The following is a 12,263-nucleotide window of genomic DNA, read 5'->3' on the forward strand; positions in this document are numbered from 1 at the left end:
CATTTTTTCACATTGAGCTAAAACCAACTCGACATGCATCTATTTGTTTTTTTTTAAACAATTATTTAATGATAATTCCAGACTTACAGATTCAGTCTGACCTGACGTAGCTTTTAAGGTGATATACTCTGCATGGCTTGGTATTACTAGCTGGTTACAAGCTAACAAGCTTTTATCCTTTCTCAAATATTCACATTACACGAATCCCAGTTAAAAACCTGGGTCCACATTAATATTAATGCAGATGTTTCTTAAAAACAGCTGCATTATTAGTGATGTCAAGATGGTCAATGCTCTGAACACACTCTGTGTTTGTATTGACTGAGACATGAGTTAAGTGCTGGATTACGGTACACTTACTGAAGATTTGGAATCATTTGTTCTTCTAGCTGTTTCTGAGCTGGTGCGAGTGGTGACCCAGTGTGGCCACCTGGTGGGCGACACCATCGTTCAGGGTAGTGCCACCTCCCACATGGTGCCTGTGGAGCAAGCTGATGGTGAGTATTGTGTGTGTGAAAGAGAGAGAGATGAAGAGTGAGTGAACTCTCCACTCTTCTCCTCATATTAATCTGTGAGCCAGTGAGTTGGCCAAAACATGTACATGTACTGACATGTCTGTTAGCAGGTCATACCTCCTTTAATGTAACTTGTACAAGAAGGTGTGCCGGGGACGTTCAAATGATTGTGTCTATATTTTGCTGGGTTATACATTGCTGTCAACGTTCTATCTAGCAGTCTCTTTATCTGGACATCTGACTCTAGTATTCACATTAAGATAAAACAAATGTCATGTTAAAGACCAATGTTTTTCAGATCATGTGCCGAAGAATTAGATTTTCTGACTTCATGTATTATCCACAGGATTTGTCTCCTGGGAGACTTTAGGAGTCTGTGCAAGTCTGAATATGCCCAAATATAAAGATGTACTTTAGTCATTACTGAAACAAAATTCACACATGTTAGAGCTTCAACTGGGTCAGATTGAAGCCTCATGTAGCTGCAGCTCTGGAGATCAATGAAGGTGCATTTATTCACAAGAATATTTGAATGCAACATCTGATAGCATGTGTACAGTTAGAGGCAAATCAGCTTGCAGTCCTGCATCTAAGAATACCGTCCTGTGGAGGTAGCTTTGGTTTCCCTCCTCCCATCAGAGAGGCTGTTAGTGGGTGTTGACGCCCTTCCTCAGGGGATGTCACTGTAATTATAACTGCAGCTGCGGCAACTAGCACACAATATTAGTGTTTACAGATGGCGACATGTTGAATTTAATTAGAAAATAAAGTGTTATCAAAGCATTAGATATTATACCTGTAACTCTTACAAATGCTTTTACATATCAGATTGAGATGGTTTTCTTGAAGTGCCTGTTTGTGAATTGAAATGGCGGTTATTTTGGAGATAACACGTGCATTCCTCCTTGTCGTCATCAGCCCTGTCAGAGAGCGTGAAGGCATGCGGGGCTGAAGCTCTGGATCTGCTCAGCCACATGAAGCAGCAGGACAGCATAGCGGCAGCAGACGACTGCAAGCTGAAGGCAGCGCTGGAGGCCATCCTGACCACTGCAGAGGTTTCTTACTTATGTAGCACTTTGATGTTCACTTCAAATAAAAGTGTGTCACAAATCAAATGTATTATCATTTATTCTGTGCCTCATATACACACTGTTCTCCCTCTTATTATGCACATATAAAAGTAGAAACTAACAGCACATGGGTTGTTATGGGATGAACCATGTTAAGTTAGATTGTTTAATGTGTGCATGTGAATAATGTTTGCTGTCTTACTGACGTGTCTCTTTTTGTGTCTTTGTCCAGAAACTGCGTCCCCGAGGTTTGGAGCTACAGCAGGGGGAGCTGGGAGATCTCGTGGAGCAGGAAATGGCTGCCACTTCCGCTGCTGTGGAATCGGCGGCTTCCAGGATAGAGGTGTGTGTGTGTGTGTGTGTGTGTGTCTGTTTGTGTATTTGTTTGTGTCTAGCTGCTGCCACCAAATAGAAGTCCATGATTCAAAGTACTTGCTCTGTATTTGTGTATGTAAGAGCCAATGCTGTGAAGACTTTGCCCCCTGTTTCACTTTACAGCTGTCTTAACTTCAAAGCAACTTTTTTTTATGTCTCCTTTGTGCCTCTGTGGATCCCGACAGGAAATGCTCAACAAGTCTCGAGCAGTTGATACAGGAGTCAAGATGGAGGTCAATGAGAGGTAAAACTCCGATAAGGGGAGGATGGGTTTGGGAGCTGCAGAGGAACTGGCTGGGATCACTTTTTCCACGGCATCCCTTATTCTGTATATGGTGGACAAGTCCTTCAAACACTCATTTAACTGGAAAACTTAAAAAAATCTTTCATCAAAATGAAATCAAGGAGGAGAAGATTAAAACTAGATCAACCGAAAATAATCTCCCCTGCTAAGGTTAAATTAATATCTCATCTCCCAAAATAGAAATACATTCGACCCACCAACAAACTTCTTCCTGTCGCTTTATTATGATTTGTCTACCTTTCACTGGAGGAAGTTGTACCCCCCCCCCCCTCCTCTGATACAGTTGAGATACTGTATCAGAGGAAAGACTCATGTCTTTGAAAGAAAATGGGAAGAAAATGGTCCTAATGATCACTGAATGGGCTTAAGGATGATCTTGTTAATGTACAACATCTCTGTTGATCAAATTTATAGTATACTGGTAGATGCTGAATGTGACTCCTGGACCAACTAATGCAAATACTTATTACTTATACTTACTTTGTTATAGTGCACTGAGCTGATATTGCTTTGTCTTTGAAAATCAATAAAAAGAATGTTCATAAAAAAAACAGAGAGATTAAAGATCAGAGAGAAGTGAAAGCAGCTAAGAAATATTAAAAGATTAAGGAACTGATTCGTCTGTGCTGGAAAAATACAGCAGGCCGAGCCTCCAGCTATGTTATTGTTTCACATGACATTTCAGGGCAATAGCAGACGGTCACACACTGAGGGCCGATGTGCAAAGAATATTTATCAGTTCAGGCACACTGCCTGCCTCAAAGTGAGAAGTCTGAGGCCAGAGCTGCACATAGTTTGTCTGTCTGCATCAATGAAAAGCTGTATTCAGATCCTCCAGTGTGCTGTCGCTTTGATATTAAAAGTTATAGTTATAGACTTTACATTCAAGATGTTTATTTGTATTGAATGGTTAAAGATTCAGAAAGTTATACATCTGCAGATTTCATTAGTTTTTTAAAGCTTGTGTTTCTTCTCAAACTGTAATCATCAGCGATTTGTTGGCTGCACAGAAATCTTTACTAAACCATCCGAGACTACAGGAACATTAGCTGTAGGTTTATTATTTGATGCAGCTGCTTTTGTCTCCTATTCATTTAAGGGTGCATGACATCTTCCAGTTTGTATTTTATTTTATTTTCAAACTTCAATCAGTGAATAAATATGTTTTATTCATCTGGATAATACTTCTCCATGTGCACAAATCAAGCTAATGAAACACCTCTAACTCTCATCTCTCCCACTGATTAATTTATCAATGCTGATATCAAAAAAATCTGTCTTCCAAGTAGCTGCGCCACTTCTGTGAAAGATGATACATTAAAACAAACAGGCACTGCAACAGTTTATCAATCATGTAAAAACAAGTCTTATTTCCAACCAGTCTAGATGTTTTTTTCTGTTCTGACCTTTGTCAGGCTGAAAAATACCTTACACACTAGTAAAAGTTGACTCAGCCTCGATACTGATCCCACTGTTGTTTCTCCTCTAAGCTTGGAGAGGTGGCTGCTAGCAGCAGTTGTTAAAATGTACAGCGTGTCAAGTGTTTGTGTCCTTTGCTCTGTCGCCCCCTGCAGGATTCTGGCCTCCTGCACAGAGCTGATGCAAGCGATCAAAGTGCTCGTTGTGTCTTCCAAAAATCTGCAAAGGGACATTGTGGAAAGCGGCAGGGTGAGTTATGATGCAGTTTATCTCCTTTTTGTTATGCTATGTTTAACCTGTACACACTGTCCATTAAAGTATTCTGCTCACACTACTTGTATTTATTTTTTATTTTAGACCTGTTGTTGTCTAGATATTTTATAAATTATCAGCTAAAAATATTTATTTATTTTCTAAATCAAAGAATGAAAGTGCAGCTTATTAAAAAATCCCACCAAAACCGAGCATGAAACAAGCACTAATCACAGTACGATACAGTCTCTGATATATTCCAAAAAACGAGTTAGTATTAGATTTTACTTAATTGTGAAGCTCCAGATGATACCGTGTCGAGGCTGTTAGTGGACGGTTCCACCTTCTCTCATTAGAGAACTGGCTGGTTATCTTTGTCTTAAATCAGAGTAAACTTTATAGTTTGGGATTTAGTCTGCCGGTCAGACAGAATGAAATATACTCTTAGAAGCTGTAGAAGACATTTTAAATGATTTGACCACACAGATTCATGGTTTTTACACTACCTGTTGTCATAACAGACTTCTAAAAGTGTGTTGAGAATCAAACGTTTGAACATTTCCTTCTTTTCTCCACCAGGGGGCAGCCTCCATGAAGGAGTTTTATGCCAAGAACTCCCGCTGGACTGAGGGCCTGATCTCTGCCTCCAAAGCAGTGGGATGGGGCGCTACGGTCATGGTGTAAGTATCAGTCCTCCCCTGAGTCGCTCTTTCAGACACAGTGCTTATGTTCACAAAGATAGCAGTGGGAAAATGTGCTGCAAGCAATTTTGATCGCTCTGAGATTTATAGACGTAAAAGAGTATATAACAACAAGACTGTAATTCAGGTTTAAGGCATAAAGTCCACTCATAAATCAGGTGCTTCCCCTTAGCTTTATTCTGCACTGTGTCATTTCAGAGACGCCGCTGATCTGGTGGTGCAGGGCAAAGGGAAGTTTGAGGAGTTGATGGTGTGTTCACATGAAATAGCTGCCAGCACAGCACAGCTAGTGGCTGCATCTAAGGTGAGCATACATTACATAGTTTAATATGCAGGGTTTTTACATTCATACACTTTCAATTATTTTAATAGGATCTGCTTTTCTTCTTCCTCTTCTTCTCCAGGTAAAAGCAGACAAAGACAGTGGCAACCTGCAGCGCCTGCAGCAGGCGTCCCGCGGTGTAACACAGGCCACTGCAGCTGTCGTAGCCTCCACAAAGTCTGGGAAGTCTCAGATTGAAGAGAAAGGTGAACTGCAGAGTCTGATTGTTTTGTTTAATACCTGACGGCAGGTTCACAGTATCAGTGGAAACACAGGAGGTGTTTTGACATCATTTGTTGTTCCTGTGCAGATACGATGGACTTTTCCAGTATGACACTGACCCAGATCAAACGACAGGAGATGGATGCACAGGTAAGCAGCAGAACATAGATAAAATGATCGAAGACAGTTCCCCCCCCCCCCCCCCCCCCCCCCTCCTTATCGGACAATAACTTAATTAAGCAGTGAGTTATTTCATGCTGTGTCAGGATTCATAGAATGCAGGTTGAACTTCTGAAGGTTTGTTGTTTTTCATTCTTTGAGAGATCATATTTCAGATGTGCACAAACTCTTCACTGTGTGTTGTTGAGCTCTTTCACGACACTGAAAGAAAAACATGGAAAGCTCTGGACCTGCGCACACACTGCCCTTTGTTTGAACGCACAGAGTGCTTCTTCTTGACGTTTATTTTTAGAAGTCCAAATTAAAAACTTCATGTGAAGGCTGATTAGAACTGGGGAGTTAGAGAAAACACTATGACCAAAACAAATTTAGTTAACCACTGCTCAGTCTGACTTTGTTTATTATCTGAAGCTTGAATCTAACGATGTTAGCATTAGCAGTTTTAAAACCCTCTGTAGCAGCTGTTTAAAACTCTAGGCACTCTGCAAAGCTTTAAGTGAAAAAATTTCTTTGTGTGGTAGTTTGCTCTTCTCCAGTCTCTTTCCATCAGACAGTTTCCTGTGCATAACTCGTGTAAATAAAGATCCTGTTCAGAGTTTTAGGTTTTCCATGCTTTGCGAGTGGGAAATGAGGAGTGTGTGTATGTTGTCTAAGGTTCTGGTCCTGGAGCTGGAGACTCGTCTGCAGAAGGAGCGAGAGCGTCTTGGCGAGCTGAGGAAGAAACATTACGAGCTGGCCGGGGTTGCAGAGGGCTGGGGGGAGGAACAAGAGGGTGAGGACAGAGGAAAACTTCATTACAATAAACATACTCCTTATAGCAACACAGACTGAAATAAGTTTGTCTCCTCTTTTCTCCACAGGCACAGGTTGAGGCCTACATCCCCTGTCACCCCCTCCTCTTCTCTCTGCCTCCTTCTATTTATACACACACTCTTCAGTCCTTTTTCTCCCTTTTTTTTCCTCCTTCTTCTCTGTTTTCTGTTCATCTAAGCCAAATTCAAAGGTGCTTCTTTTCTATTACCTGCTTCTCCACCCGTGTCCCAATGCTTCCATTGAGGATGGCACCAAGGGCTCAGCGACAGAGGAGGGGCATCGAAAGGGAAGAACAAATGGATGTAATGATTTAAGAAAAAACAAAAAAAACACCCAGACTTCACAGCTTCAACCCCCCCCCCACCTGCCACCCCCCCAGAGGACTGTGTTGGTGTAAAGAAAAAAATCAAATCAAAATGGATCTATTCTATCAAGTATTTATTGCCATTTCCTTCCCCGTTTTGGATAACTCTGCTCCATCCAGGAGTCGCAGCAGAAACGCTGCAAGCACAAGTTCTACTCAAGATATCCCAGGATGCACTGCACAAGGGTCTAGCTCTCAGCAGGAATACAGAGAGGAGGGCTCGGAGACTGTTGCTGCCCTACCCCGGCCTCAAAAAACCATGTCTCTGTGTTACATAGATGGCATGCATGCAGTGTTTTGTAACAAGTTGTGAGCTTACAAAGCTGCTCTTCATGTGTCAGTGCAGTTTCATAGCTTCTTCCTCTTCTTTCTTCACTGTGAGTTTTCACCGTGTTAAGTCCACACTCGCTTCACCGGCTGGTTCACTGGACTTTCTGCCTTTCACCTCTTCACCGTTTGTACCGACTGTGACTGTTAACTCAAGCTGAACCCCAGTTTTTATTTTTATTTTCTTTTGTGGTATTTTTATTGTGCTAATTTTTAACAGACACTCACATGGAAACTCTTTAAAAGGGCAGTTTCAGAACAGGAAAGTGGCACCGTTTTTTAAAAAATTCTTCTCCTCGTGAGCTGTAAGACGAGCATCTACCTCATGCTACATCGACAGAGGTAGCGGTGCATCATGGGAGGATTCTGATGAGAGTGCCCAGACATGATGACAGGGGGTCATTTTTGGTCCATTTTCTTTTGAATTGGTTGAGAGTGTTTTTATATAGAAAAAAGGAACAACACTTTGGTGGTTGGGTATTTGTCCTTTTAGCATCAACAGCTCAAGTCTGGTAAGAATAGCAAAAGTTGTAAAATAAGCTTTTACATCGTCATCTGTAATTTTATTTTGATTTCTTTTAATGTCAGTGGTCCAGCAGCACTACAACAAATCTGACACACAAGCGGCCGCAGCTTCGGATTTGGAGCTGGCATTCAGTCACGTGATGAAAATGCAACACCACTTTGCTCCGAAAGGAAGTCCTTAAACGTTTTTGAGTCAAACCTGAATGTTACTTTTGGGAAGTTTGGGGCTGCACAAACCTTTTATCTTTAAAAAGTGTAAGATTTATCGAGTGTTCCGCATGATCCTGCCTCTTCAAATAACCCTGCAGGACCGATGTTTGTTTGCTCAATCCTTCATTGGACCACAGTGAACTCTTGAAGTATGCAGTACACAGACTGCAGTTTTTTCAAATGCTTCCTCAAGACCAAGTAGCTGTGTAAATAAACTAAAGGCCTTTTATTGTTGGAAGTCATCTCTGGTTTCATCTAAAAGCATCACTTCTCATCTCTTTAAATACACAACTCAGTTCAATTGAATTAGGGATGAAAATGGTGCACATTAAAGCTACAACTAATATAAGAACCTTTGCTTCTATAAGAGGTTGGTGTTAAACCAATGTTCTTAGCGAGACTGATGAAAGGACTCTCAGCCTGCAGCCAGTGGACTCTGAGAAGGCTGATCATGCCTTTGGACGACGTAGGCCTCTGTTTTCAACCCTGTCACCTTATTTCTTGTGTCTGCTGTTTAACACTCGACTCAGTGATGAGGATTTTTCCGTCTCTCTCTGTGGCTTAGCGCACTCTGTTTAGATGCTCCGCCTCAGCTGTGCCTGTGTGTATCGTAAAAAGTAGTGACACTGGTTTATTTAACAGACGCTGGTCTAATAGTGTTTGCGTACAGTTCCTTGAGCAGCAGGTGAGTGTGTCGAAGAGAAATGAGAAATGTGTTTGATCAATCAGAACTTTGCCCATGTGCTACTCCAAACAGGCTCAAACAAACAGCAGGTATTATTTGCAGTTCTGCTGTGTGCAGGTCTTTGTGTTTGGTAATGATTTTAGACGATTCTATCATTTCTTGAGGTTGGGCAAAACTGAAGTTGAGGTAAAGAAAACTTGGGGTAATACATAAAAGTACGGATCAAGCTTCTTAACAGTATTTCAAGTGTCTTTGCAGATGAATTGAAAGCACCTTGAGTGATGTCTGGATGTATTTTTTTTGCCTGAATAGTCTTTGTTAATCTCTCCTCTTTGTGTCTTTTCTCTCTCTCTCTCTCTCTCTCTCTCTGGGGTCTGTGTCTGTATTCGTACCAGCTCAGCCAGCCTTCAAACTGCCTCACACTGTAGTCAAAGAGAAACAAATACTCACATAGCAACATTGAAATATGTCTTTGTATGATATACTAAAACTATGTTGGTGGGTTTGTTTTTATTTTTTCAGTTTTTGAAATAAATATTTCAACTTGTTAAAACAGACTCAGACTTGGCGGTGTTTTTCTGTTCTACGACGCCGAACAAAGCAGATCAATCATGAAACGTAATTAGAGAGAGGGGAAAAAGGTTATTTATAGATCCTCAATCTCGTAGGGAACACAGTCATGTATTGTTAATTTCCCTCCACATAGTATAATCTTTGAAAAGGTGAATTTACATAACAGTCATCGATTGATAAATTGCTTTAGCCTCTGTTCTATTAAGCCTCTTAACGTGCTGATGAAATGCTCACAGGAAAAAAAAAAACGCTTAAAAGGAGTTCCCAGAAAATGAGCGCACGTTGCATTTAAACTTTTTAAAAGGAGAAGAATACTAGGTGCTTGTTTGTGCTCAGTCAAAAACTTTTACAGAGGCTGTAATCGACATCCACATTAGAGCAGAACTCTTAATGCACATAATTGATTTCTTTTCTCTCTGTAGATTTCCAGTAAAACTTCCAATGAGTCATGCAATTTTGAGTGTTTTGTTGGCATTCAATTTAGCACAAAAAAAATCTCAACTAAAAGACTGAGTAAATTACAACACAAAGTAGGCTGTGCACATATATGATCGAATAATAAATGGACTTCAGACACCTACCCATGCACACACTGACAGCAGATGTGGCTATGTGACGTGACCCTCATAAGTAACTCAACCCATTCATACACATTTATACACTGCAGATGAAGCATTTCCGCGTTAAGTGTCTCGCCCAGCGATACTTCGGACATGTCGCTGCAGGAGCTGGGGATCAAACCCCTGACCTTCCAATTGAGGGAGGACCGACTCTACAAACTGGGCCACAGCTGCCCACCTGAATCACTGCAGGACTTGAATGAACTGGTTTAATCTGAAACAACTGAACTGAGATTAAAGAAATCACTCATCTTCTGATGATGTAGTAACAATAAATAAAAGCGACACCTGAAGGCAGCACATTTTTATCAGCCTCTGTTGATATTGGTTGATAAACTACGGCTGTTTTACTATAAACAGTTTGAAGGCTGGACAGGTGTTCAGCAGGAATGTATCCCTCCATGACAGTTAACGAGGCACACCTGCTGCCAGGTACACAGAGACCAGGTGTGCCTCGTTAACCACCAGACAGAACCACAAACATGCAGGACCTGGTCCAAAGCTGCAAAAATCCATCTGTGGTTTATAAATCCAATCAGATAACAGCATTTAGAAACATTGACAGGCTGAGGAACTTTTGCTTTGGAGAGCTCGGCATGTGATTGTTGGGACTGTAGTGACATGTGACATTTGAGCTTACATTTAATGTAACTTTCCTAATCCAGAGGCTTTTCCCGAGTCAATTCAGTTACTGCTTATGAACGTCCGCAGACCACGGTCAGCTTTGAGGAAAATACTTCAAGACAAATTATCTGGCATCAAATGGAAGTCTTGTTTTATTACGTGGAAATAAAACTAGTTCTTCTGTTACTTGAAGGCCCAGCACTACAGAGGCCTTGAATGGCCATACATGCATTTATTTAGTTTAAGGCCGTTATCTTGAGAACATGACTTTCTTATAACGCTATCTCCAGAATATAAGGCTCCTTTTTATACATTAAAATGGTGTTTGACGAAGGGGTTTACAACATGCAGTCAATTTCCACGTGAAAGAATTCCAGTGAGTGAGACACAGTTAAGAGAAAGCAGGACGAGTTATTTAAAAAGCTTCGTATGCATACACAGGATAAGATCAGCAGAGAGATACGAGGTACAGCTTTGTCCACAGGGATTGACAAAATCAACACAGACGGAAAGATGCTCCCAGCTTCCCTTCTAGAAACTCTCACCGCTGTTTTAATTCATGTTGGAACAAGGGCCGTGCAAAACTACCCAAGAGGAAACTCAAAATGAGAAGTACGTTGAATACGCTGAAACTCAATAACTGACAACTAAACAACACTGATGGCCGACTTTGAAGTGACATGAAGTCATGTCCCAGGGCGGGGGAGAGATGAGGGGATACTTGTGGACTCTTTTGTTGTTACTTTCTTTTTTTAATTTTATTGACAGAAATCTGTTTACTTGTTATTTTGTTAATCTTAAACTGAGTACAAATCTGTAGCATTGAATCTTTTATTTCATGTTCCTCAACAACAACATATTCAAACTAGGAATAGAGAGTTGGGAATGAGCATCACTTGTCCTATATGTAGGCTATTCTAACTTCAGAATTTAATTAAAACTCACTCTTTTATATTTATATATCATATTTTTCCAATACCTTATTTCTAGCCTGATTTTATTAGCTGCTTAAGGAAAGTTGATTACTGCTGCAGTTTGACAAAAAGCATGTGGACCATTAATGAAACACACACACACACACACACACACACACAAAGAAAAACCACTGGCGCAACTTCCTAGTATTGCTGTTGGAAAATAAACACAAAACAAATGGCAGCCAAATGCCATGTAATGATGCTGCTGTTTCTGATGAATTACTTTAATTTACTGTTCCAGCTGCATCACAGACACAACACAAACACTTCATCTCTCTCTCTCTAATGTCTGTTGACTTGTGAAGCAAAAAAACAACAACCCTCTGATTCACAAAATGCTGAATATAGTGTTTTGTGTGTTTTCAGTAAACACCATTGTCCCACCTCTAAAAGCTTCTACTGTAAACCTAAGTGGCACCAGATATTGATGATCGATTGGCAGTCACGGAGCGTCCCTGGTTGGTTGTCTGCCTCAGGATCTGAAAGCTGTCTTTGTGGCTCCTTCTTGTATTTGAGGCAAATCATTGGTCTGGGAGGGGGAGCAAAGTGCTTGTTTGTTTACTCGGGTAGATGTGCCCATGGTCCTAAGCAAAGGGGGCAAGGCCTTTTTCCTCATCCTGTGACCTCGTATCTGCATCAGGCACTCAAAAGCAGGCTGGGGCTGAGGCCGGCCTCGCTGGACAACAATGTGCAAGGCAAGCACAAAAAAATAAATCAAAGGGCTTTAGTGAGGGCGGCCCGAGTGATGATACTTTGAACTAATTAAAGTTACAGAAAACTGAATGTTTACGTTTTATATATCTTTGATATGTTTGGACTTAAGAAGGGAAGTTTGGTATTTTTGTCCTTTGTTTAATTATGCTGCTTGAGTCTCATTCACTCCAGGGGAGGTGAGATTGATTACACCTGGAGTCAATCTGGCTCCGATTAGAGCTCCTCTCTGATTGGCCTAAGAGGAGAGGTAACATAGTATTTCATGTCTGTGAGCTCGGCAGACTGGTTGGTGTGTCATTTTGAGAAGTCTGTGAGGAGAGTCAGTTCATCTGTTTAAATAAATGTTTGTTTCGAAAGACAAATCTGTAATCTAGTTGTCAAGTTAGTTTCACTGCCAGCCATCCAGAAGTATAACATGTTTGATGGCGTTGCTTTTTTATATTCCTAGTTTTGTTTTTGTTTTATAAATAG

The 12,263-nt window shown here is 40.9% G+C and overlaps 1 protein-coding gene across 2 annotated transcripts in view; it reads left to right on the forward strand.

The window, feature by feature from the left end:
- The window catches only part of hip1 (huntingtin interacting protein 1), a 44,048-nt gene extending 35,207 nt beyond the window's left edge, over positions 1 to 8,841 (forward strand). For both annotated transcript variants that reach the window (XM_020641713.3, XM_029278860.2), the window contains exons 21-31: positions 390 to 497; positions 1,434 to 1,570; positions 1,818 to 1,928; positions 2,146 to 2,204; positions 3,839 to 3,932; positions 4,515 to 4,615; positions 4,835 to 4,940; positions 5,041 to 5,164; positions 5,269 to 5,330; positions 6,015 to 6,132; positions 6,221 to 8,841. In XM_020641713.3, coding sequence (XP_020497369.1) covers positions 390 to 497; positions 1,434 to 1,570; positions 1,818 to 1,928; positions 2,146 to 2,204; positions 3,839 to 3,932; positions 4,515 to 4,615; positions 4,835 to 4,940; positions 5,041 to 5,164; positions 5,269 to 5,330; positions 6,015 to 6,132; positions 6,221 to 6,231 — 1,031 coding nt within the window. In that variant the 3' untranslated portion in view covers positions 6,232 to 8,841. The remainder of the gene's footprint in view (positions 1 to 389; positions 498 to 1,433; positions 1,571 to 1,817; positions 1,929 to 2,145; positions 2,205 to 3,838; positions 3,933 to 4,514; positions 4,616 to 4,834; positions 4,941 to 5,040; positions 5,165 to 5,268; positions 5,331 to 6,014; positions 6,133 to 6,220) is intronic.
- Positions 8,842 to 12,263: the final 3,422 nt, after the last annotated feature.

The sequence above is a fragment of the Labrus bergylta genome, chromosome 11 (genome assembly GCF_963930695.1).
Source record: "Labrus bergylta chromosome 11, fLabBer1.1, whole genome shotgun sequence".
NCBI lineage: Eukaryota > Metazoa > Chordata > Actinopteri > Labriformes > Labridae > Labrus > Labrus bergylta.